We start from the raw sequence: 26,349 nt of genomic DNA, 5'->3' as shown, positions 1-26,349 counted from the left end.
TTAATGATCTATTTTCTATTAATTAGGAGAGGAAGATTTATTTATTTATATATACGCTTATTAAGGCACAATGAACATTTTATCAATATATTATTTTTTCTTTGAATAAATAATAGGTTAGGTTAGGGTTTTAGGGTTACTTTAAAAGGTAAATCATTCTATTTCTTTATTATTTATACAAGTTAAAAATAAATAGTAATAAATTAACATAGATATTAAATAAATAAATTTTATCACCAGATCTTTAATCTTAGTTATACTCTGTACAACTGAGCCCCAAGTACACAACAACAACAACACCAGTAATAATTATACTCAGTAGTGATCGAGAGAGAGAGAGAGAGAGAGAGAGAGAGAGAGAGAGAGAGAGAGACCATTATCATCTTAGAAAAAAAATGAAAGTAAGAAAAAGCAATTAAACTGATACCAAACAAAGTCGGTATTTTCCACTATAACGAAATGATACGTGTGTGTGTGTGTGTGTGTGTGTTTGTGTGTGTGTGTGTGTGTGTGTGTGTGTTCCATGTTCCAACTATAACGAAGTCCCACTGCTATATGTTCTCATTAACAGCAAAATCATAATTAATACTACACATACCAAAGACAAAACAGGTAGGATTTTTTTTCCTTTTCTTATTGACTATGTCGCTAAGTCCCGTGTGTACAGATTAATCAACTCCAAAAAAATATCGTAAATCTTTTCCGTCTGTCGCCACTGAGCAGAATGGCTGTTACCTTCAGTGTTCCTCTGTGTTAATTTACTTAGTTCTTTTATTATTACGGTAAGACTAATATTTTTTTTTTATACTTTTTAACAACAATAACAATAATAAATAATAATAATCGTTTTTATTATCATTATCAATAATTGCCAACACAATTATTGATCTAATCGTCTTACTCTGCAACTAATTAGAAAAATCCCCCCAAATTTCATTGCGATAAGGACCTGTGAACGAGGACATATAATCTTATTGGAAACTGAAAAGTTCTTTATCATTCTGTAGCTGTCTGAGTTATCCAGGGAAGGTCACGCAGCCTTGGTAACAGTTGTGATTTTGTACGCGAGAGGTATAATTTTGTCTCGTGTTTACTACTACTACTACTACTACTACTACTACTGCTGTTACTACTACTACTACTGTTTTTATCTGTTCTTACCTATTTTGTTTTGCTCCGCTTTCTTCCCTCTTTCAATGCTTCCCTATTTCCTTTATTTTTTTTTTTTGGTTTCTATTCGGAGTGTGAGTTACTATCTGGTTTCTATTGAGAGTGTGGGGTCTCTGCTACAATGGTCCGCCACGTCTTCAGTAGGTTCGGATCCTTCGGTCTCTGAAACCCTCTTGGTCTCTGCTTATCTGTGGTTTCTACAATCTCCCCGTTTTCTGTTTTGGGGGATCTCTTTTGTGTTGGTGTTTTCTATTTATAATTCTCTGTGGTTTCTTTTTTTCACATTGGTTAAAAATGTTTTTGGTCACCGAGATGCTCCTTGTGGTCTGCTTTCGTCACTAATTCCTTCGTGGTTTCTGGGGTTCTCTACGTCGGTATTCTGGTCTCTGTGATATTGTGTCTTCAGTGTTTTCATTAAGTTTCCTAGTTTCCCGTGGTCTCTCCCTGGTCTCTAAGGTCCATACGAGTGTGGTCGGCCTGGGCAGTGTTGTCGGGTGGTTAGTCGGGGATGGTTGAGCTTTTGGTAGGCTTGGTCTGATTGTCAGTCGAGGAAAATCTTGGTGGTCACTATAGTATGATCAGCTTGGTTTGGTTGACCTGGTCGGGTGGGTCAATCAGTGTAGCTCTGATTGGCCTGGTCGGGTGGGTCATTTGGACTAGATCAGAACAGTTTTGGTCGGGTGAGTCAGTCGGTGTAGATCTGGTTGGCCTGGTCGGGTGGCTCAGTCGGTGTAGATCTGGTTGGCCTGGTCGGGTGAGTCAGTCAGTGAAGATCTGGCTGGCCTGGTCGAGTGGGTCAGTCGTAGTCGTGGACAATGAGGTTAATCTCTTCGAATATGGCCCGGTAGGCTAACGGCGCCGTGTACCTGGACAATAGTGATAACAGTTAACAATTAACAGGTGAGATTACTTAACAGGTAGGGGATAACAGATTGATTAGTAGATAAGGGTAATAATGTATAAATTATTGGGGTTAAGTACAGTGTAGGTTAAGGGTGAGGGAGGTGTAGAGGTGAGGGAGATGTAGGTGTAGGGGTGAGGGAGGTGTAGAGGTGAGGGAGATGTAGGGGTGAGGGGCGGAGCGTCTGGGATGCGTGTGGTCATATTAAACAGGCTCCTTAAGGTCTTACTTTTCCTGGATGTAAAAGTTGCCAAGAAATTTAGTGTGTGTGTGTGTGTGTGTGTGTGTGTGTGTGTGTGTGTGTGTGTGTGTGTGTTGTGGTTTATTGCCATATTGGATTTATGGTTGATATGTAAACACTTGTGAGAATATGAAAGAAGTATGAAAGTATTTTGTGAGTAGAGAGAGAGAGAGAGAGAGAGAGAGAGAGAGAGAGAGAGAGAGAGAGAGAGAGAGAGATTTTTTTACCCCTACCTTCCCCCGTTACCTGTAATGGTGTCATCCCACTTGATGATTCCCAAAATGATAATTTCCACAGGGATGATTATAGCTAAAAATCATTCATACATCACAAATTCTTTTAGAAATATTGTCTTTATTATAGGAATAATTATGAAATACATTAAGATGAATGAATTAATTATAAATAAAATATGAACTTTATTATTATTATTTTCTTATTCATTGCTCTTAATTTAATAATCAAAAGTTATTAATTTGCATTCAAATGTTTCATATTATGCCTGTATTCGAATTCATACAAAAATAAGTATATGTGGATCCTGTCAGTAAGTCAGGTGACCTTATAATAGCATCAAGGCTAAAACAGGTGGAATTAGTGGGATAATTTAGTGAGGTGAGTCTAGGCTCTCTGACGGGCGTCGACTCTCAACACGGGGTCCAGCTATACCTTCTTCTGGAAGGGTAAGCCTTCTGCGGACAGAAATCGCATTTATGGAGTTGGCTTTGCCATTCACCAGTCCATCCTACATAGGCTAAATGAAATGCCTATTGGGAGCAACGAGCGCCTCATTACGCTCTGAGTCCCACTGAATCACTCACGTCATGCCTTCTTCATCAGTGCATACGCCCCAACACTGGATGCAGAGGAGGACATCAAGGAGACCTTTTACAGCGACCTTGACAGTGCTAATCCCTATTCCCAGAGAAGACAAGGTTGTGTTCCTAGGTGACTCCAATGCCAGAGTTGGCAGAGATGCTGACACATGGCACGGAACCATCGGGAGAAACGGAGTAGGCAAGTGTAATCCCAGCGGCCTACTCCTCTGTAAGTGTGATGAACACAACTTCACTCTCACCAACACCTTGTTTAGGCAGGACGACAAATTCAAGGATTCTTGGCAACACCCATGATCCAAACATTGTCATCTCACTGATTACATCATCGTCAGAGAAATAGATCGCCGAGATGTCCTCATCACCCGTGCCATGTGTGGCTCAGACCACTGTGATACAGATCATCGACTCGTCAGAACCAAACTCCACCTTCACGTCGCCCCAAAATGGTGAAAGCAACACGTCATCAGAAAAGGGTTTAACACCAAGCGACTGGAGGATCCAACGGTAGCACTTGCTTTCAGAAAGCAGCTCATAGATGGCCTGAAAACAACCCATCAACAAACAACTCAAATCCCTGTGCTGAATGGGGTCCCATCAAAGCTGTCATCACAAAAACCTGCAACGAGACACTCGGCCTGATCAAAAGAAAAAAACAAGACTGGTTTGATGAAAACGACCAGGAAATTGAAGTACTCCTCACTCGTAAAAGTCCTGCTCTCACTGACTGGCAGAACAACCCTTAGTCTCGGACCAAAGCTGACACCTCCCACAAGGAGAAAGCGGCGGTCCAGTGGGAACTTTGTAAACTAATGAAAGAATGGAGGAAAAATTAAATCATGTGAAATGCAAAAATTTACGGATCAACACAAGATCCTTGAATTTTTTCATTACGTTCAAGCAATATATGGTCCAACTACTCATGGCGTGGCCCGCTCCTCTTATCCGACGGTAACTCCCTAATTAAAGATGAAAAAGACATGTCAGTGCTGGAAAGAGTACTACCATTCGCTACTCAACCAAAACACCGATGTGGCTGTCCTGACTACCCAGCTTGTTCCTCAACACCCAGAGCTAGCCCACCTCAGCTATCCTTCATCCCTGGATGAGGTAGCTACTGCCATAAATCAGATGAAATCCCCTAAGACCTTACCGATGCCTCGATCAGCGATACTTATAAGAACAAGGGAGACCGGTAAGATTTTGGCAACTACCGCGGGATCTCGCTGCTGTCCATAGATGGCAAGATTATTGCCCGAGTCTTCCTAAACAGACTTCGTCCTAAGGCGGAAAACTTGCTCCCATAATCTCAATGTGATTTAGATCATCACGCAGCACCACTGACATAATCTTTGCTGCCCGCCAGATAAAGGAAAAGTGCAGAGAACAGAGCTGTGACTTGTACAGGGCTTTCGTTTGCCTTACTAAGGCCTTCGACTCGGTCAACAGGGAAGCCCTCTGGCAGACTCTCAGTCGTCTTAGCTGCCCACCAAAATTCATTGCCATTGTGAGGCAACTCCATGATAGCATGAAGAGCAGTGTCCTACACAATGGCACCTAGTCTTGGGTTTTTCCCCATCCAAACGGGGGTAAAACAAGGATGTGTACTAGCACCAATTCTCTATTTAATTTTCATGGCTGCCTTCCTTATTCGTGCCAGTGCCAATTTAGCCGGCGGGGTGGACATCCAGTACGGAATGAAGAGAATTTTCAACATAAGACGACTCGAGGCAGGAACAAAGGTGTCGGCCACTTCCATCACTGAACTTCAGTATGCAGACGACCTCACCCTCGTCACTCACACTAATCGCGACCTACAGGAGATCCTAAACACCTACGCAGATGCGTATGCACACTTCGGCCTTGAGGTGAATGTACGTAAGACTCAGATTCTCTTTCCGCCTGCCCCCGTTTCAGCCACACCTCCACCATCCTTCCAGCTTAATGGTACTACCCTCTCTAATGTTACCCACTTTTTGTACCTTGGCTCCCACCTGTCCACCACCGCGGACATCAATGAAGAGATTCAACATCGGATCAGAAGTGCGTCTCAAGACATTGGCAAAGTCCGTACCCGTCTCTTCAGCTGTAGGGAACTGAAATTATTTACAAAGTTGGATGTGTGTCAAGCAGTGGTCCTTCCATCCCTGCTCTATGGCAGCGAGACATGGGTTACAGACAGGAGGCACCTGGAGGTACTCAAAACTCTCACCAACAAAGTCTACATTTTATCAACTGAGTTCGCTGGAAAGACAAGAGAACAAATGCCATTATTCTTGCTGACACCAACTGTAGGAGCATCGAGGCTACCATTATCCATGAACAGCTATGCTGGACTGGCCATATTACTGGCATGGACGACAGTAGACTGCCAAAACAGCTACTTTACAGTCACCTAACGTAACCCTGGCGGATAACTGACGAGATATAAGGATAGTCTTAAGACAAACCTGAAAAAGTGCCAAATCGACTCCCTCCCCTGGGAGACGGTCACTCCACACCGTAACGGTTGGATGAGCACCACACGAGGTGTCAATACTTTCGATTTAGCCCGACTGCATACCGAGGCAGACAAGCGCCAACACTGGAAAGAGGCTGCCGCCACTCTCCCGCACTAGATGTAGCTCTCCACACGTGCAACATCTGTGGACGGCCCTGTCAATCCCGCATCGGCTTCTCGAGTCACCTCAGAACTCACCAACGAAGGTGACATCCCTAGTAACACATATCATTGCATCATAGCTGGGAGATCATCATATTTGATACCGAGTGATAGCAAAGTAGTTGTAGTTAGTTAGGTCATGCCTTTGGAAGGAAACAGTCAGTAATCTTAGCTATAATCGTCCATATGGGAAATTGTCTTTCTGGGAATCGTCCAAGTGGGAAGAAAATCGTCTATCTGGGAATTGTGTTAGTGACATGTGATATAAGATTGGTATTTGTTTGAGACATGAACGTCTCTAAAAAGAGATCAAATGCTCTCAACTTCCATCTCTCTCTCTCTCTCTCTCTCGTGGGTGGACAGGTAACGTCTACACCGTACACTTCTCCCTCCCCTCACCGACAAGTTATCTCCAGTGATATGAAAAAAGTTGGTTGATAAGACACTGCAGTCTGGCATTTTTTTTCCGAAACCATACGTAACACACCCCCCCCCCTTCTTCCCCACATACACACACACACACACACACACACACACACACACACACTGCAATAAATTAGGATGTTCCAGGACCAGACAGGCGAATTAGTAACAAGATTAACAACCGCCCAAAAAATTAGGTCGACAGATCAGTAGAGACAGAATTACAATGAAGACTACCAGGTAAGAGATGGCATAAACTTTATAGGTACTTAATGAGAGGGAAGGTTTAATATTGAAAAAAAGTAGGGGAGATAATTTGAGATTTGGAGACATGTTAATGGGAAGGAGTTAGAGAGAGAATCAAAATAAATGGGAATAGCAAAAAGGGGAGGATGTACAGTAACTCTCTAAATAACGAACACTTGGACGAGAGACTTTGATGATTGATACCGAGAAAAACAAAAATATTTACTGGTGTATAAATTGAACAAGGATGAAACAGGTACTCAGTCATAAGCTGCGGTAGTGAGGACGCTAAATCAATATCCAGGCCCCAGATTAGATGATGATAAGCTGAAGACAAGTAGAATATTAGTATCTTGATGTCTCAGAGTTTTTTATATGGGTTAACGCTTGCTTGTACATACCTGGGTCACGGCTCTCACTCTCAGCCATTCTCCAAGATTAATAAGTTAGTTTTAAGTTTTACTAGAGATGGTCAGAATCTGGTGTACTGACTTAAGCCAAAACACAAAGTTGGATTTTTCCCAAGATCCATATGTTGATTATAATTTTTATTTAGAGACGATATAAACCTTCTAAACGACTCACTTAAGCTAAGATAGAAAGATTATTTCCTCAAGGTTCTTACGGTATTTTCTCCGTAACAAAGAACGTAAGAACGCTCCTGTTTTCGAAAATCTTACTGTAAAGTGGACCAAATTTTTACCTCCAAATTTGAGAATCTATCTTGTTATCGCAGCTCCAGCAAGCCACAAATTAAACGGTTTCTGAATTCTCCAAGTTGAGGACGAACACAGCTGACTCCACCTTTAGGTAACAGTAACCAAGATATTATATTAAACCTTAGCAGTCAGTTAACCTGTTGGCTTATACATCTTTGAGAATCTGGGTACAGTTCTTTTATAAGTCGTGGCGTTTATTCTCGTATGACCAGACGTGGACGTTTTTATCGATGAACCAAGAAGAGGGACTAGTGTGCCCTCTAGCTAGTCATCCCTACCTGTATAACGTCATAACACACACACACACACACGCACACACACACACACACACACACACACACACACACACACACACACACACACACACATCGTTGCAGGAAAGATTGGCGATTCTGTTCTGGGTGAGGTTGAGGGGTACCATATGAATGTAAGTATTACCTGTTGTACATAGAAGGTAAGTGGCATGTTTACCTGTCTAGACGGGTTGAGAGAGGGAAGAGAGTTAGGGGTAGGAGGGAGAGGAGGAGAGGGAAAGAAACATAACACTTACCGGAAAGAGAACGAGGGAGGGAGAGAACAAGAAGGAAGGAAGGAAGGAAGGAGGGAAGGAAGGAGGGAGGGAGGGAGGGAGGGAAAGAGCGTTGGAAGAACAGAAAGAGCTGTGAGGAAGGAAAAGATGGAGGAAGGAGGAGGGGAAGGAAGGAAGGAGGGAAGGAAGGAAGGAGGGAGGGAAGGAGGGTACACTTACCTTCCGGGACACAACCTGTACGCCAGCTCACACGAAGGACCTGTCAATCCCTCCATCACCGCCAGCGCCCGGAGACCTCGAGGTGAAAGATCTCCCATGGGGTCCTTTTCCCTGGAGACCAAGACACGTGGAGGTAAATACACGGAGATTAGGACACGTGGAGATCAAGATACATGGATTTATTAACCTTTTTTATGCTTTAAGTATTATCTTAGACGGGACTGTATGCGAATCCGTGTCTGCCTGTCTGTCTGCCTGTGTGTCTCTCTTTCTGTCTACCCCTCTGTTTATCTGTCTGTCACTCTGTCTATCTGTCTGTGTGTGGATGGTCATTTAGGTCCTAATCCAGACATAAGACTTGAGACATACCCCCTAACAGGTTTCGTGTGTTAATTGGAGTATGGCTAATAGGTTAACCTTTAGACATAGGGGGTAGACATGGGGTAAAACACATAGCCATAAGAGGTATTAATAAGGTTACATCACAGACATTTTTGATAGATATGAGGGAAAAATCTGCCAAGCCTCCGTTACATTAGTGGTTATTGATAATGGTGAATATTAATGAACTGTGATAGATTAGCCGAGGGGTTCACTGGAGTACCTGGGGAGATAAGACAATTAATGAAGAGCACAGGTGATTAATTAACCCTTTGATGATGATCCCCTTTCGTTAAGTCATTGAAGTGGGGTGACTTAACCCCTTTGAGTACGACGAGTAAATCCCTTGGCTATGATGACTTAATCCCCTGAGTACGATGATTTAGTCCTGTAGTTCATTATTATTAAGTGAAGTGATGTTAACCCATTGAGTATGGTGACATTATACTCAAAGGGTTAATGATCGCATAGCTAATAGTAGTTAGTGTGTTTGTTTAAAGTGAGAAGGGTAATTAACGATATTTATAGTGAGGAGAGGAGGCTACTACTACTAATACTACTACTACTATTACACTGTTATTTCTTAATTAACCTGCTGGTGTTGCACTCACCTGTACAAAGCCCTTATGGCCTCCACCTGCATCTCAGAAATCGGGTCGACCTCTTCAGGCGCCACTTCCTCCTCCAGGTTCCTGTCCATCACCACCTCTGGTTCCTTTGGCAGGTAGTTGTCGCTGGTCCTGGCTGCCACCTCCAGCTCACAGAGGAACCTTCTGATGCAGGGCATAACATCAACCTCTGGTACCTGACAGGGAGGAACGAGGTTGAACAGCTGGTGTGGTAGGAATCGGATGACACAAAGACGATATGAGAATTACCTGGATTAAATTAATCCCGTTATCTCCTTTTCCTTACAAGAACCTTCGGATGTGCGGGAGAAATCCTATATATCCGGGAGGGGATGTTATTGATCACAGGTCATGAGGGTCGTAACACCTGGAGATTCCCAAGAGTTTACCCGTGGGAGAGCAAGGCATGAATCCCACTCCTGTCAGCACGTGTGAAGGTGGCGAGCATCCTAAATCACAGAAACCTCTTTACTTCTCTACAAACTCGTGAGGAAATTGACCTCCATCTCCATCGAGGAAGAATATAAAACAAAAATAACAGACTATACCAACTACTGGTTAAGATTTTTTTTTCGTTTTTTTTTTTTAACTTTTATGCTTCAGTATCTCACAAAAATCACAAAATTTGGTGCCTTGTTATCCCAAACTTCACCTTCACAAGACGCTTCCTTGACTAGGCTAACTCTTATCCATGTTTGGACTTATGGTCAACGTCCTGCCAAATAAAAGAGAAAATCCCTCCATTCAGGGTATAGAAAATATCTGTAAACCGCTCCACACACACACACACACACACACACACACACACACACACACACACACATATACGCTGTAGATCTCCCAGAACTGCACACAATTCTTCCTTCTTTATACCGAACTATCGCAGGGTTAAACGAGAGAGAGAGAGAGAGAGAGAGAAAGAGAGAGAGAGAGAGTTGAGTAGATGAAGCAAGTCGAGATGAGTCGAGGTGAGTCGAGGTGAGTCGAGGTGGCTTTGTGATTTCCAAATGCAACCCAACAATACTCTCTCTCTCTCTCTCTCTCTCTCTCTCTCCTTCACCCACTATCCCTCACCTTCACTCTTACTCTATACACCTTCCCTCTCTCCTTCACTCTCACTCTCACCTGAAGCCACACCACTGTACTTACCTGATAAAGTGTACTGTTATCAAAGCTCCCTATGATGTTGGTATTCCTGCTGCTGCTGCCAGGGGACCTCTTGCCCCTCTCAATGATATTGTTAAAGACTTTATTTATATTGATGGGGAAGATGCCTTGTGTTGACAGGAGTACCAGCTGAAAGTACCAAGGTGTGGGATGTGAGTAAAGATGATTCAAATTTAGTCAAGGTGCTGTAGAAAGTTAATACAGGTGTATGATTTTTATTGATGATAAGTATCTGAATCTGTTTTTTTTTACTCGAATTAGAATATAAATTAGTATTGGAGTTAAGAATATAAACGTATCTAGTAGCTAATACATATTTGCTTCTATTTCATTTAAATCAGAATCAATCAGAATCAAGGTGGATAGATAAAGCTGATAAATATAAGTAATGTTTTTTATCGAATCAGAATCAGACCTGGAATGGTGGACTTATAAATTTGTTACAGCAGTCGGTCGTATAAAACACTATTAAGTTTTGGAAAGTAGTACATCCCTATACATGTATTGGAACGATAGTGTGTTGTCCAGCCATTTAACCAATCAGACAACAGTGCGCAGAACATTCAGTCAATTACCAAAGCAATAAATCCAAAGAGAAGGTCGGTGAGTTAGCCTTCTAAGATAACATAACCAGTGATGGAGGTGTGAAACAAGCATAACTACCCAATTCATTGTTCCGTGGCGACAGTAACAATACTCTCTCTTATGGCTTGTTGTTCAGAGTTGTTTTCTCATTGGTTGAATATTCCCACACTGTTGTCAGGTTGGTTAAGTGACTGAATAGCTCATTACGTTACCAACAGATGGCGTGGTAAAGTATAGGGCTATGTTTCTGAGTTGGAATACCCGCTTACCGACCTGTTGTCTTATAAAGTCTGTCGGGGGTGCTGGTGGTAGAGTGGTACCGCTCTTGCCTTCGCAAGCGAGATGTCACGGGTTCGATTCCCAGGCCGGTGGAAGTTGTTTGGACATACTTCCTAGCCCCCATTATTCCCTGTTCACCTAGCAGTAAAGTAGGTACCTGGTGTAAATCGAAAGTTGCGAATTCGTATTCAGGGACAAGTTGTTGGAGCTTCCAATAACTTGATGACATAAACCATTGACTCTTCTACGCCCTTAACTCATGAGACATAAAGGCAAGCATGAACTTAGCATGCTTCCCTGTTGGGCGCTGTAAACGCTTCTGCGCTTCACCTGACACAAGAATGTAGGGGGGTGCCCAATAAAAAAAAAAAAAAATTAGCTCTGTCCTACATCCCAGTTCTCTCCGTGGCATAGACACACACAGCTAGTGACGTCGAAATGCTTTGCGTGTTGTGTAAAATCAAAGCAGTTTATATAGTCTAGAATAACTTGAACATCGACAAACTCACAAACATCAGCAAAAATGTGTTAATCTTCTCAGGGATGATACACGAGTCGTCGCCATAGTGTTGTTGTGTCTTCCCGTGCTCTACAGGAGGCAGTATGAGGGCTTAGAAAGTTAAGGGCGAGTATCAGCTATCGACGGGGTAATAAGTCAATTAGCTTGTGTCACGGAGGGCTTCACACCTGTGTCATGGTTCACCGCTACCTTTGGTATATAAATGAACGTAATTCACTCCTTGATTGTCAATTAACATCTGTTGTGCATTTTTTTGGCTGCCGGAGATGGCTTGATTTATCCTCATCACACTGAAGTATCGCTGCTGTTGTCGTGTCAGTCAGCGTGTTGATGTGAGGATGGTAATGATGGTGATGATGATTATGAGTATTATTCACACTTACCTTAATTAGGGTGAGGATGATAATTAAAGCACCTGTCTCGTCTACCGCCAGGGCGTTACTCCCCATGGATATGAAGGTGTAGGTGACGAGGGAGGTGGCGAGGGGCAGCAACACCCCCACCAGGAAAAACCACATGAACCGATTCATCTCAAACCTGAAGAAGGAGGAAGATATTTGATTCCACACCTACAGGAGGAAAATAGTTAGGTTTGTTATTGTGGCCGTGTGGAGTAGGGGAGGTAGTGGTGTTCTGTGGGAGGTAGTGGTGTTCTGTGGGAGGTAGTGGTGTTCTGTGGGAGGTAGTGGTGTTCTGTGGGAGGTAGTGGTGCTCTGTGGGAGGTGGTGCTCTGTGGGAGGTGGTGTTCTGTGGGAGGTAGTGGTGTTCTGTGGGAGGTGGTGCTCTGTGGGAGTGTAGTGGTGTTCTGTGGGAGGTAGTGGTGCTCTGTGGGGTAGTGGTGTTCTGGGGATGTAGTGGTGTTCTGTGGGAGGTGGTGGTGCTCTGTGGGAGGTTGGTGTTCTGTGGGAGGTAGTGGTGTTCTGTGGTAGGTAGTGGTGTTCTGTGAGGTAGTGGTTTCTGTGGGAGTGTAGTGGTGTTCTGTGGGAGGTAGTGGTGTTCTGTGGGAGGTAGTGGTGTTCTGTGGGAGGTACTGGTGCTCTGTGGGAGGTAGTGGTGTTCTCGAGGGGAAGGTACCTAGGGGAGGTTAGATTAATTTAGGTTAGATTATGTTTGGTTAGGTTAGATTAATTACGTTATTTTAGGTTAGGTTAAGGTAGGTTAGGTTAATTAAGTTATTTTAGGTTAGGTTAAGGTAGGTTAGGTTAGGTTAGGTTAAGGTAGGTTAGGTTAGGTTAGGTTAGGTTAGGTTAGGTTAATTAAGTTAGATTACCTGGGGCCCTTACATGATGCTGTAAATCTCCCTCTTACGCGCGGAAATGATAAAAAAAATTGTAGCATGATAACGGGAAAAAACGGCATGATAACTGGAGAAATACAGCATAATAACGGGAAAAAACAGCATGATAACGGGAAAAAACGGCATGATAACTGGAGAAATACAGCATAATAACGGGAAAAAACAGCATGATAACGGGAAAACACCGTGATAACGGAAAAAACACCATGATAACGAAAAAAAGCATGATAACGGGAAAAAACACCATGATAACGAAAAAAAGCATGATAACGGGAAAAAAAAGCATGATAACGGGAAAAAACAGCATGATAACGAAAAAAAGCATAACTGTTGTGTTGACCTTTCATGTAATCACTAGCTCGCAATATTGCAAGTCCAATTTTAACGAGCTTTTCGACCAGCAATCTAAACGTCATTTACTGTACAGGTATAGGCTCGCCATCAATGACCTTCCACCATTCTGCAATACATCAAACAATAACAATGATGTGAATTATACGTAAATTATAGACCTAGTTAAATTCCAGATCAATTATTATTTAAAAGGATTGAATAGGAGATTTATGAAGAAATAATTACATACCAATTATAAGGGATTTAAACGGGATTAAACTCTGTGTAAGTATGTTTAGAATATTATTAATCATGTTTGTTGTTTACGTCGTTTATTATCGTTTTTCTATATTTATCATTGACCGGATCTTTATTATTTCCATCTTCTCTGTTCCCTTCGTCTCAACCCACACGACCGTAGGAAGGAAGACGATAGAGCCACAAATAATGGATAATATGAAAAAATGGATAGAAAAAAAAGTGTATTATATTGAAATTTGTGATAAATACGTACTAGGATTTTTTATAAGCTGGGTAACATTCTTAAATATACCACCATTTTTCTCTCTAAGCAACAGACACATAAATAATAATTAAAAAAAACAAAAATAAAACTCATGGGGAAGAAAGAGTCGAGTAGAGAGAACAAAAAAGGAACTAGGTAGGTGGGCTGTGACTGCCAGTGGTTCATAGGTGGTGGGTCAGTGTGTGGTGAGGGTGAGATTAAGAGTTGGGGGTGGTGGGTGAAGGGGTAAGGGTGGGGAGTAAGGGTTGGGGGAAGTGGGTGAGGGTGAGGAGGAAGGGTTGGGGAGATGAGGGAGAGAGAGAGAGAGAGAGAGAGAGAGAGAGAGAGAATAGTTGTAATGGGTTTATGGCTTGTTTCCTCTCTCTCTCTCTCTCTCTCTCTCTCTCTCTCTCTTCTTCTCTCTCTCTCTCTCTCTCTCTCTCTCTCTCTCTCCACAGCTGCAACATCAACCTTCTTTTCATGTTGGGAGGATTAACAGTACCCATAGCCTGTACCTTCACAAGTCTCCAGGTATTGACAGGATCAGATGAGGCCGTTGAGCTTCTTACTGGAGGGGGATAATAACACTACCAGAGAGGAGCTACCTGAAGATGGGGGATATAAAGGTCTTTTGAGAGAGAGAGAGAGAGAGAGAGAGAGAGAGAGAGAGAGAGAGACAGAGAGAGCTGGGCAACTTAATTTACCATATTTACCACGCACCGACCAGTTCAAATATCAACAATCTCGTGGTAATATTAATAAAGATGAGAAAAAAACTCTTAATAATTAACTTAATGTAAACCTACTAATGTATGACTGTAGAAGGAATTATCTCCAAGAGTTAGTTTAGGTTAGGTTAGGTTAGGTTAAGAGTCGCTTAAGAAGAGGGAAGGGTGGACGTAGAATCAAGTCTTTATAGATCGTGGTGCGGCAATGGGAATTAAGCTTGCCAACCCTCTGTCCAACACCTATGATACTATAAGGCGGTAGAAGTAGTATATGACAGCTACGGGAAAGGTTATTGGTGACACTTATTGGTGGAAATGTTGTGTGTTTAGTTTCTCTTGTATTTGGAGTTTTTTGCTCCCTTTTCTCGTCTATTCTCTTACATGTCTCTATCCCACGCATTCTTCCCCTCTCTCATCCACCTCTCTACCTCTCACATACCTCCCTCTCCCTCTCTCATCCACCTCTCCACCTCTCACATCACCTCTCTCTCCCTCTCCCACCACTCCTCACTTCCGGAGTAAACAAAAGCTCCAATAAGTATCGTGACTCGTCTTCCCTTTGTCGTGTTTGGTTATACACTTTACTAATCTACGTGTGTGTGTGTGTGTGTGTGTGTGTGTGTGTGTGTGTGTGTGTGTGTGTGTGTGTGTGTGTGTGTGTGTGTGTGTGTGTGTCCTCCTACTTTTCGCTGTTTTAGATCAACATAGAAGTACTTTATTTACATCTAACTTAATACATAATTTCTTTAATATAATTTAACTATTTGAAAAACACTTAACCTACATTTATATAGTTCCTTAATACATGAACTCTGTGTTATAGGCCACCAAAATGATGAACTAACAATGTATGAGTCGTTAAGCGGAATGACCTCAGTTTAGTGGCCATGTCCAGTTAATCTGGTCAATGCTGACGTCAGGAATGGACCTCGTACCCCACCACCACGACACGACACGACCCCCACCACCACGCCAAGACTACCGCCACCACCACGCCAAGACTACCACCATCACCACCAAGACTACCACCACCACCACCACCACGACTACCACCACCACCACCACCACCACGCCAAGACTAGCACCACCACCACGCCACTACCACCACGCCGACCACCACCATCACCACGCCACGACTACCACCACGCCACGACCACCACCACCACTACGCACAACTACCACCAACACCACGCCACGACAACCACCACGCCACTAGTACCACCACGCCACGACGACCACCATCAACCACGCCACGACTACCACCACGCCACGACTACCACCATCACCACGCCACTACTACCACCACGCCACGACTACCACAATCACCACGCCACATTACCACCACCACCACCACGACACGACACGACACGACTCACCACGACACGACACGACAACCACCATCATCACCACCACGCCAAGACTACCACCACCACCACCATGACACGACTACCACCATCACCACGCCACATTCACCACCACCACGCCACGACTAACACCATCACCACGCCACGACAACCACCATCACCACCACGCCAGAACACCACCACCACCACCACCACGCCACGACACCACCATCACCACGCCACATTACCACCACCACCACCACGCCACACTACCACCATCACCACGCCACAACAACCACCATCACCACCACGCCAAGACTACCACCACCATCACGCCACGACCACCACCACCACCACTACGCCACGCATACCACCATCACCACGCCACGACTACCACCACTCTACACTACCACCACCACTACGCCACAACTACCATCACCACGCGACTACCACCACGCGACCACACCACAACACTACCATCACCACAGCACGACTACCACCATCACCACGCCACGACTACCACCACCACGCCACCACGACTACTACCACCACACGACTACCACCACGCCACGACCACCACCACCACACTACCATCACCACTACCACCACCGATCACCACGCCACTACCACCACGCCACCACGCCACGACCACCACCACCACTACGCCACGACTACCACCACGCCACGACTACCACCATCACCACTACTACCACCACGCCACGACTACCATCACCACGCCACTACGCCACCCACCACCACGACCACCACCACCACCACCCGCCACGACTACCACCACGCCACGACCACCACCATCACCACGCCACGACTACCACCACGCCACGACCACCACCACCACCACGCCACGACTACCACCACGCCACGACTACCACCATCACCACGCCACGACTACCACCACGCCACGACCACCACCACCACCACACCGACTACCACCACGCCACGACCACCACACCACGCCACGACTACACCATCACCACCACCTACGCCACTACCACCACGCCACGACTACCACCGCACCACGCCACTACCACCACCACGCCACGACTATCACCACGCCACGACCACCACCACCACACTACCATCACCACGCCACTACTACCACCATCACCACGCCACGACAACCACCACCACCACCACACTACCACCACCACCACAGCACGACTACCACCATCACCACGCCACGACTACGACTACCACCATCACCACGCCACGTTACCACCACGCCACGACCACCACCACTACGCCACAACTACCACCATCACCACGCCACGACTACCACCACGCCACGACCACCACAACACTACCATCACCACAGCGACTAACATCATCACCACCACGACCACCACGACCACCACCACCACTACGCCACGACTACCACCACGCCACGACTACCACCATCACCACACGCACTACTACCACCACGCCACGACTACACCACGCCACGACCACCACCACCACACTACCATCACCACGCCACTACTACCACCATCACCACGCCACGACAACCACCACCACCACCACACTACCACCACCACAGCACGACTACCACCATCACCACATTACCACCACCACGCCGACTACCACCATCACCACGTCACTACTACCACCACGCCACGACTATCACCATATCACCACGCCACGACCACCACCACCACACTACCACCACCGCCACGACTACCACCACGCCACGCTACCACCATCACCACGCCACTACTACCACACCACCACCCACCACGCCACGACTACCACCACCACTACGCCACTACTACCACCACGCCACGACCACCACCAACCACGACGCCAGACCACCACCATCACCACGCCACATTACCACCACCACGCCACTACCAATCACCACACGCCACTACTACCACCACGCCACGACAACCACCACCACCACACTACCACCACCACAGCACGACTACCACCACCACCACGCCACGACTACCACCACGCCACGACCACCACCACCACTACGCCACGACCACCACCATCACCACGCCACATTACCACCACCACGCCACGACTACCACCATCACCACGCCACATTACCACCACCACGCCACGAATACCACCACCACCACACTACCACCACCACCACCACCATCACATATGACCCTCCACATTACCAACACAACACTACGACCCCACCACCACCATGAGATTATTACCAGAAGAACCACACTACGACCATTACCAGCACTGCCACACTGCCAAAGAGAGAGAGAGAGAGAGAGAGAGAGAGAGAGAGAGACTCACCCGGGTAGATGTTGTCCCACTGAGAGTTTGCCGGTGTACTGAATGCGCCAGGTACCAGCTACCCACCTTGAGCTCAATACACAGTCGCTCGCTCTCTCGCGTTATTAAATTCTCGTCACCTCTCTTTCTCTGATATAGATTTCTCTCTTTTTATTTACCAAGGTCTCTCTCTCTCTCATTCTCTCTCACTCTCTTTCTCTTTTCAATGTCTTTCTTAATCATACTACTTACTGTAAATGCCTCTCTCTCTCTCGTTTTCTATAGTTTTTCTTTCTTTTTTCTCTCTCTATCTATGTATATATCTGTCTGTCTGATTCTATCTCTATTTTTCATAGTCTGTCTGTCTGTCTCTCTGTCTGTCTGTCTGTCTGTCTGTCTGTTTCTAGGTCATAAAACACGTATACAAATTATTGTCAGGTTAAGTTAGGTTAGTTAAATTTAATTAGTTCAGGTTTGGTTAAGTTAGGTTAAATCAGTTTTGCTAAGTTTAGTTTATTTAGGTTAAGTTAGTTTAGATTAATTAACATAGGTATTTTAAAATTAAGTTAGGTTATGTTAGGTTAAATTAGATTAGGTTAGATTAGGTTAGGTTAGGTTAGGTTAGGTTAGATTAGGTTAGGTTAGGTTAGGTTAGATTAGGTTAGGTTAGGTAAAATTAGGTTACAGGACAGAAGGTCAAACAGGTTCACATGTGGGTCAGAGAAGTGCCTCATACTGCAGTCCAGGATTATCTCCCACCAGCCAGTTCACATCCTACGACAAAAAGAAACATCGTCTGGTCGCACGGTAGAATAACAAGACAAATACGTAATAATTTCTAACCTACCGTAAATGACGTAATGCTTCGTGTGTTGCGGGTATTACGGTAGCTGGAATGAAGAGAGGAACGATATCTTTGTTGTTCTTTTTGTGTTGATAAATTTGTAAAAACCGAAGCCACATGGAGAAAGGAATGTTGCTTGGGACTCAACACTCCAGTCGCTCAAGGCCACGGTATAGGGACGTCAGGGAGGGTGAGGGAGAGGTAAGGGAGGGTAGGGGAGGGTGAGGGAGAGGTAAGGGAGGGTAGGGGAGGGAGAGGGAGATGTAAGGGAGGGTAGGGGAGGGGTGAAGGGAGAGGTGGGGAGGGTAGGGGAGAGGAGGGAGAGGTAAGGGAGGGTAGGGGAGGTGAGGGAGATGTAAGGGGAGGGGAGGGGTGAGGGAAAGGAGGGAGGGTAGGGGAGGGTGAGGGGGAGAGGTGGGGAGGGTAGGGGAGGGTGAGGGAGGTGGTGCGAGGGGTAGGGGAGGGGTGAGGGAGAGGTAAGGGAGGGTAGGGGAGAGGAGGGAGAGGGTGGAGGAGGGGAGGGGTGAGGGAGATGAGGAGGGTAGGGGAGGGTGAGGGGAGGTGGAGGGTAGGGGAGGTAAGGGAGGGGTAGGGAAGGTGGGAGAGGTAAGGGAGGGTAGGGGAGGTGAGGAGAGGTAGGGAGGGGAGGGGAGAGGAGGGAGAGGAGGGAGGGTAGGGTGAGGGAGATGTAAGGAGGGAGATGAGGGAGGTAAGGGAGGGTAGGGGAGGGGTGAGGGGAGGGGTAAGGAGGGTAGGGGAGGGGAGGGAGAGGGTGAGGGGTAGGGGAGGTGGAGGGAGAGGTGGGAGGTAGGAGAGGGTGAGGAAAGGAGGGTAGGGAGGGGTGAGGGAGAGGGGGAGGGGGTAGGTGAGGGAGAGGTAAGGGGAGGGTAGGGGAGGGGTGAGGGAGAGGTAAGGGAGGGGTAGGGGAGGGTGAGGGAGAGGTAAGCGAGGGTAGGTGAGGGAGAGGTAAGGGAGGGTAGGGGAGGGTGAGGGAGAGGTAAGAGAGGGTAGAAGATGGTAGGGGAGGGTGAGGGAGAGGTAAGGGAGGGTAGGGGGGTAAGGGAGGGTGACGGAGACATTCAATTCCTCCATAGATACCTCAAGAGTTCAGCAAATGATTCCTCTTGCATACAAATTCTCTCTCTCTCTCTCTCTCTCTCTCTCTCTCTCTCTCCATCATATAGGCAGTTAAACGTGGTCAACTTGAATTAAAATAAGAGAATGAGAGCCGTTATTACACCGCCAAGAAACCCTAATATGTATGTATGCATGTATGTGTGTATGTGTGTATGTATGTATGTATGTATGTATGTATGTATGTATTTATGTATGTAATAATAATAATAATAATAATAAACGGTTTATTAATAGAGTTGCAGCCGGTGGCAGAAAATATACAGACTTACATTTGATTTAGACATAATTATATGCATTGAATACATTTACAGGGCTGTACAGTACATAAATCAGGAGTTGTTTATTATTTTAACAATAGATGGGATGATGCTGTTCTTATATCTATCGGTGCGGGCTCTTATGAGCTGAATTTTGTTGTAGTGGCGGACTGCGCGAGGTGGGTGGGTGGGGGGCTGCCGCTGGCAGTTAGTGGCGATGACAAGGGTGGTGCATTAATTGGCTGCCAAGCCTTTCCAGTGCTTGGTGGTGGAGGTCACTGAGGGATGGCATTTCCAGGGTGGAGAGAGCGTTGGTGTATGTATGTATGTATGTATGTATGTATGTATGTATGTATGTATGTATGTATGTATGTGCAAATAAATCACTGTAGGTGTGCATGATCCAGGTATATGCTGATAACCACAAGGAAAAAGAAAACACGAAGTACCCAAGCGCTTTCGTGTAATTCACATCTTCAGGGGTGAGTACAATTTTGTACTCACCCCTGAAGCGCTTGGGAACTTCGTGTTTTCTTTTTCCTTGTGGTTATCAGCATATGTATGCATGTATGTATGTTTCTTTACGCCATTTGCCTCTGTCTACCCAGTAATAATTGGGGACCTGGATGTTAATCAACATAAATATAGTGTTAGGACAGGCCAGGAATCCAATGCTCTGTTTGTTCATTTGAGGGATAATAAGCATTGCATTGACTGGGATAATGCCTCCTCAATATTACCTTGTAATTCAATTGACAGTAGGAACATTATAGAATCCAGTCTCATTAAACAAACCGAATCCGTCAACATGAATTTGAGTAATGGTATGTACAAACTGGATAATTTCGTAATTAAGAAGATTTGTAACCAGGTGAGAAGGCTGGGCCACCTTACCCTCTGACCTGACTACCGACTGCTGCGGTGCTTTTTGAAGATTAGTAGGGTCATTACCTAATACCTGACCATTGTGGACCTGATCTCACCCTCCTCTGTATATATATACCTTGTTTTGTACTTCTCCTTAGTCTGTACTCACCCCTGAAAATGTGAATTACACGAAAGAGCTTGGGGAACTTCGTGTTTTCTTCTTTCCTTGTGGTTATCAGCATATGCCTGGATAACGCGCACCCACAGTGATTTACTTGCACACACACACATATATATATATATATATATATATATATATATATATATATATATATATATATATATATATATATATATATATATATATATATATATATATATATATATGTTAAAACCTCTGAGCATTATGTTTACTCCTAGATAACGACGTCAATTCCCAGAAACTGTGTTTCATCATTTTGTTGTGTTGTGTGTGAGCTCCGTCTCCTGAAAACTTTATATTGCTGTCTGTGAACATCATCTGGGGTAATGCGACGTGTGGTGGGAGGATATCCTGGTAAATTTAATATACACATAATAATATAATAATGGTTGTCCCTCGTGTAACGAGGATGGCCGGCCTAAGGGCCACCTAGGTGTGAATTAGTTTAAGGTGTAGAAGCTGTCGCCAACACAACAACCACACCCTGAGTTAACAAGCTGTGTGACCCAGTGTTACGGAATAGTCCGAGAAGACCGGACAACTCGCCAACTGCACTGGCTAATCATTACCCCGGAACACGATACGCAATTTGATTAATATCCAGGTCCCCAATTACTGCTGGGTAGACAGAGGCAAATGGCGAGCATGTTTACCTTTACACCACAGGTCGGCACAACACACACACACACACACGTACACACACAGTGTGAGTGTATTCACCAACATGTAGAGACATGTCCAATAAGTTTTACGGCAGTGAACATTTTAGAGACCATGTACAGCCTGCAAACCTGTAAAACAAAATTAAACAATTAAAAAAAAACACGTATATTTTGTTGTGGGGCTTGATATGGCGTCCCTCATGCCCGCCTCGTTTTATTGGTGTTTTACGTTTTAATTTAATTCCCGGGGTGTTTTATTGTTCTGCTGAACAAACTCGTTTTATAGCCTATGGCCTTATGGTGTCACCTCTGACAGACAGACAGACAGACAGGCAGACAAGAGATGGATAGCTAAGTAGGTAGTTATCCATCCATCCACCCATCCACCCATCCAACCACCCATCCAACCACCCATCCATCCACCCATCCATCCACCCATCCAACCACCCACCCATCCACCCATCCAACCACCCATCCACCCATCCAACCACCCCCATCACCCCATCCACCACCCATCCAACCACCCACCAACCACCCATCCATCCATCCATCCATCCACCCAACCACCCACCCATCCAACCACCCACCCATCCAACCATCCACCCAACCACCCACCCATCCAACCACCATCCAACCACCCACCCACCCACCCATCCACCCACCCATCCAACCACCCACCCAACCACCCATCCATCCATCCATCCATCCACCCATCCACCCACCCATCCAACCACCCACCCACCCACCCATCCACCCACCCATCCAACCACCCACCCAACCACCCACCCAACCACATCCATCCATCCATCCATCCACCCAACCACCCACCCATCCAACCACCCACCCATCCAAACCATCCAACCACCCACCCATCCAACCACCCATCCAACCACCCACCCCACCCACCCATCCACACCCACCCATCCAACCACCCACCCAACCACCCATCCATCCATCCATCCATCCACCAACCACCCACCCATCCAACCATCCACCCAACCACCCACCCATCCAACCACCCATCCAACCACCCACCCACCCACCCATCCACCCACCCATCCAACCACCACCAACCACCCATCCAACCACCCATCCATCCACCCATCCATCCACCCATCCAACCACCCACCCATCCACCCATCAACCACCCATCCACCCATCAACCACCCATCCACCCATCCATCCACCCATCCACCCATCCATCCAACCACCCAACCACACCCATCCACCCACCCATCCAACCACCCACCCATCCAACCACCCACCCATCCAGACAGACAGACAGTAAAATCGTCATGGAAGTTTACGTTGATTCAGAAGGCTGTATGACACGTGTATAGATACATATAAACACGTATGTGCATAACAAACACATAAACATACAGTACAGCACACACACACACACGTATGGTACAGGTGAGATGACTAGATTACAAACTTCACAATACAGGAAGCAACAAGAGCAGATAGAGGAATTAAATGGTAGCTATTTGACCTGTGTTAAAGAGTGGCTTATCCCACCAGGCTTATATGAAACGACTCCGAGAACACAGTGATGAGGACAGGTGAGGGATATATAAATTGAGCCATAATGAATAAGGCGTTCAGTGATACCAGACATTATATAACTGGCAACTTAAGAATGAGGGATACACCTGTTCTATCTCAGACTATTAGGAGATACACCTGTTCTATCTCAGACTATTAGGAGATACACCTGTTCTATCTCAGACTATTAGGAGATACACCTGTGCTATCTCAGACTATTAGGAGATACACCTGTTCTATCTCAGACTATTAGGAGATACACCTGTTCTATCTCAGACTATTAGGAGATATACCTGTTCTATCTCAGACTATTAGGAGATACACCTGTGATATCTCAGACTATTAGGAGATACACCTGTTCTATCTCAGACTATTAGGAGATACACCTGTTCTATCTCAGACTATTAGGAGATACACCTGTCCTCTCTCAGACTATTAGGAGATACACCTGTTCTATCTCAGACTATTAGGAGATACACCTGTCCTATCTCAGACTATTAGGAGATACACCTGTTCTATCTGAGACTAAATTATGAACGGCCACATTAGTTATACGGTCAAATTAGGAAGATAATTAACTGCACTATTTCAGTCCATTAGATTCCTGACCCCCCCCAGAGAACTAATCTAAGTCCGTGTGCTGCTGACTCGTAAGTGTGTCAGGCTGGAGTGTGAGAGAGGAAACTGTCTTAAGTGAAGCATAATGAGAACCAGGTAATGTGGGAGTGTCTGGTTACTTAAGCTTATCAAAGTCAGGAAATTGTACTAGTTATTAAGTATGTTATTCTGTTATTTGCTTTACACACACATTATATAATCATTTTAATTATTTGTCTTGATTATAAACGGTAAAACCCGATGTAATAAAAAAACAAACTCTGCCTTTTTCCTCCCTTACTAAACTATAAATATAAGATCATAGCTTACGTAATTCAAATAAAGAAACGAAGGATTTTAGTCCTGAATTAATAACCTGCAATGAAATAATGTTTAACCTTTATATGGAAGCTGTCTGTGTGTGTGCGTGTGTGTGTGTGTGTGTGTGTTTATGTGTGTACAGTACCTGATGGCTAATATCTACCTTGATTAAAATCGAGTCCGAGGTGAACTATTTATTCTTAGAACAGTCAGTCCACAGTGGTAGGTGATATAAGACTCACAGAGTAAGATAACTCCTCTGTGATTATTAAAAATTTCAAGTAATTACTGATTTCAGAGATAAATAGCCCTTGATATATATATAACGTCATGTGTACATAATTAATTTAACTAATGGGGGTGTTATAATAATACCGTATATTACTGTAAGTGTAAAAGTATGAAAGTCCTTAAGTACAAAATCTGTCGTTAATAAGGTAACTATAAATGTTGTAGTATTATATAAGACTTTCAGCAGATGTTCCATAACTGTTCAAATTCTGTCTTTCTTTCTGATGTGTAATAATCTTCAAATATAATACAGTTAGAAACAAAATTATTATCTAAAAACACTTATTTCCATAATTATAACCTCAACTCTCTATATTTTCCTTAATTACACAGAATGTCCTGAGGAAATGATCCACATGTCCACAAATTATAATTAAAAAAGAAAAGAAATTATGGAATCGAATTTTTAAAGTCTCGGATTCATTTTAGGACAGGAAGAGATAAGTTGCTGTATGACAAGTGAGCATCGCGACTCAAAGGTTGGGTATGTTGTCCCGATGTGTGAGTTTGTTGCGTTTATCATTATCAGAGACGAACAATGTAGCGTTTCTTTTGGAAAAGTTTGAACATTAGAGACCATGTTGATATTTTCCTTTCATATATATATAAAGCTTGTATGGACTTAAGATGTAGACAGATTGTAGCTAGAAAATGGTTAAGAACAGTTGTGGTGTGTGTGTGTGTGTGTGTGTAAAGGCTGCCATCTAAGGATAATTTTGAGACCTATCGCTACAGAAATGAGTCAACAGCAGAGAGAGAGAGAGAGAGAGAGAGAGAAAGGCTGTTTTCATGGCTAATAGTGTCGCCTGCATCATCTGTTCCATAAATAAACTAAAGCTATGTTTAAAGGCGACGCTTCAGATTCCATTCACATTCTGATGATCCAGCAGGAGACAATCTCTATCTGTAACTAAGAGGAAGAGGGAGGAAGAGGAGGGTGAGAAGAATGAGCAGGGGGAGGAGGAGGAGGGTGGAGAAGGAGAACAAAGAAAAACGCGTAGGCTGAGAAGGAGGACTTACAAGAGAAGAAGAAGAAGAAGAAGAAGAAGAAGAAGAAGAAGAAGAAGAAGAAGAAGAAGAAGAAGAAGAAGATAACCGAGACTTGGTTTACTTACACGAGACGAAGTGGATTCATGTGAAGTTACCTACACCGTCTGTTGTATGTGGCCTGAAATATCTATGTTAGGTTAGGTCAGGTTAGATTAGGTTAGGTTAGATTAGGTTAGGTTAGATTAGGTTAGGTCAGGTTAGATTAGGTTAGGTTAGATTAGATTAGGTTAGGTTAGGTTAGATTAAGTTAGGTTAGATTAGGTTAGGTTAGGTTAGGTTAGGTTATCGCTAAGGAGTTTAATCATCAAGTGAAATAAGCAAAGGTTCCCAATTATCTTAAGATCCGCTTTTTTGTGTGAAGTGTAACAAGATATATTGAGCTGAATTACCCAAGGAGTTCCACTTAAAGAGGACGACACCAAATATATTCAGAGGTGGCAAGAGCAGGGAGGAGACATTCGTTCTTGTTATTGAATATAGCCGTGTGTGTGTGTGTGTGTGTGTCTTATATGAAGGAGGAATACGAGGAGGAGGAGGAAGAATATTAGACGCAGAAAGAGGAGGGGGAGAGGAGGAGGAGGAGGAGAAAGAGAAGCAAGAGGCC

The 26,349-nt window shown here is 44.7% G+C and overlaps 1 protein-coding gene across 1 annotated transcript; it reads right to left on the bottom strand.

The window, feature by feature from the left end:
* Positions 1 to 627: 627 nt before the first annotated feature.
* Positions 628 to 18,068, bottom strand: LOC121860263. The gene is made up of 6 exons (XM_042357341.1): positions 17,991 to 18,068; positions 11,891 to 12,044; positions 10,106 to 10,252; positions 8,939 to 9,132; positions 7,947 to 8,057; positions 628 to 2,036 (listed from the first exon to the last, which is right to left on the bottom strand). The coding sequence occupies exons 2-6, from the start codon at positions 12,035 to 12,037 to the stop codon at positions 1,967 to 1,969; spliced, it is 669 nt and encodes a 222-aa protein (XP_042213275.1). The 5' UTR covers positions 12,038 to 12,044; positions 17,991 to 18,068; the 3' UTR covers positions 628 to 1,966.
* Between the last annotated feature and the right edge of the window lie 8,281 nt (positions 18,069 to 26,349).

The sequence above is a fragment of the Homarus americanus genome, unplaced genomic scaffold (assembly GCF_018991925.1).
Source record: "Homarus americanus isolate GMGI-L3 unplaced genomic scaffold, GMGI_Hamer_2.0 scaffold7782, whole genome shotgun sequence".
Taxonomy (NCBI): Eukaryota; Metazoa; Arthropoda; class Malacostraca; order Decapoda; family Nephropidae; genus Homarus; species Homarus americanus.
This window is presented reverse-complemented; position numbering and strand designations above follow the sequence as displayed.

Bases quoted from the DNA above. Each gene is read 5' to 3' on its own strand.
- LOC121860263 (XM_042357341.1), bottom strand. From the start codon at position 12,037: ATGAATCGGTTCATGTGGTTTTTCCTGGTGGGGGTGTTGCTGCCCCTC. The intron at 10,253-11,890 runs GTAAGTGTGAAT...TGGTACTTTCAG, and splicing joins TCATCCTCACCCTAATTAAG to CTGGTACTCCTGTCAACACA. The intron at 9,133-10,105 runs GTAAGTACAGTG...CCTCCCTGTCAG, and splicing joins ATAACAGTACACTTTATCAG to GTACCAGAGGTTGATGTTAT.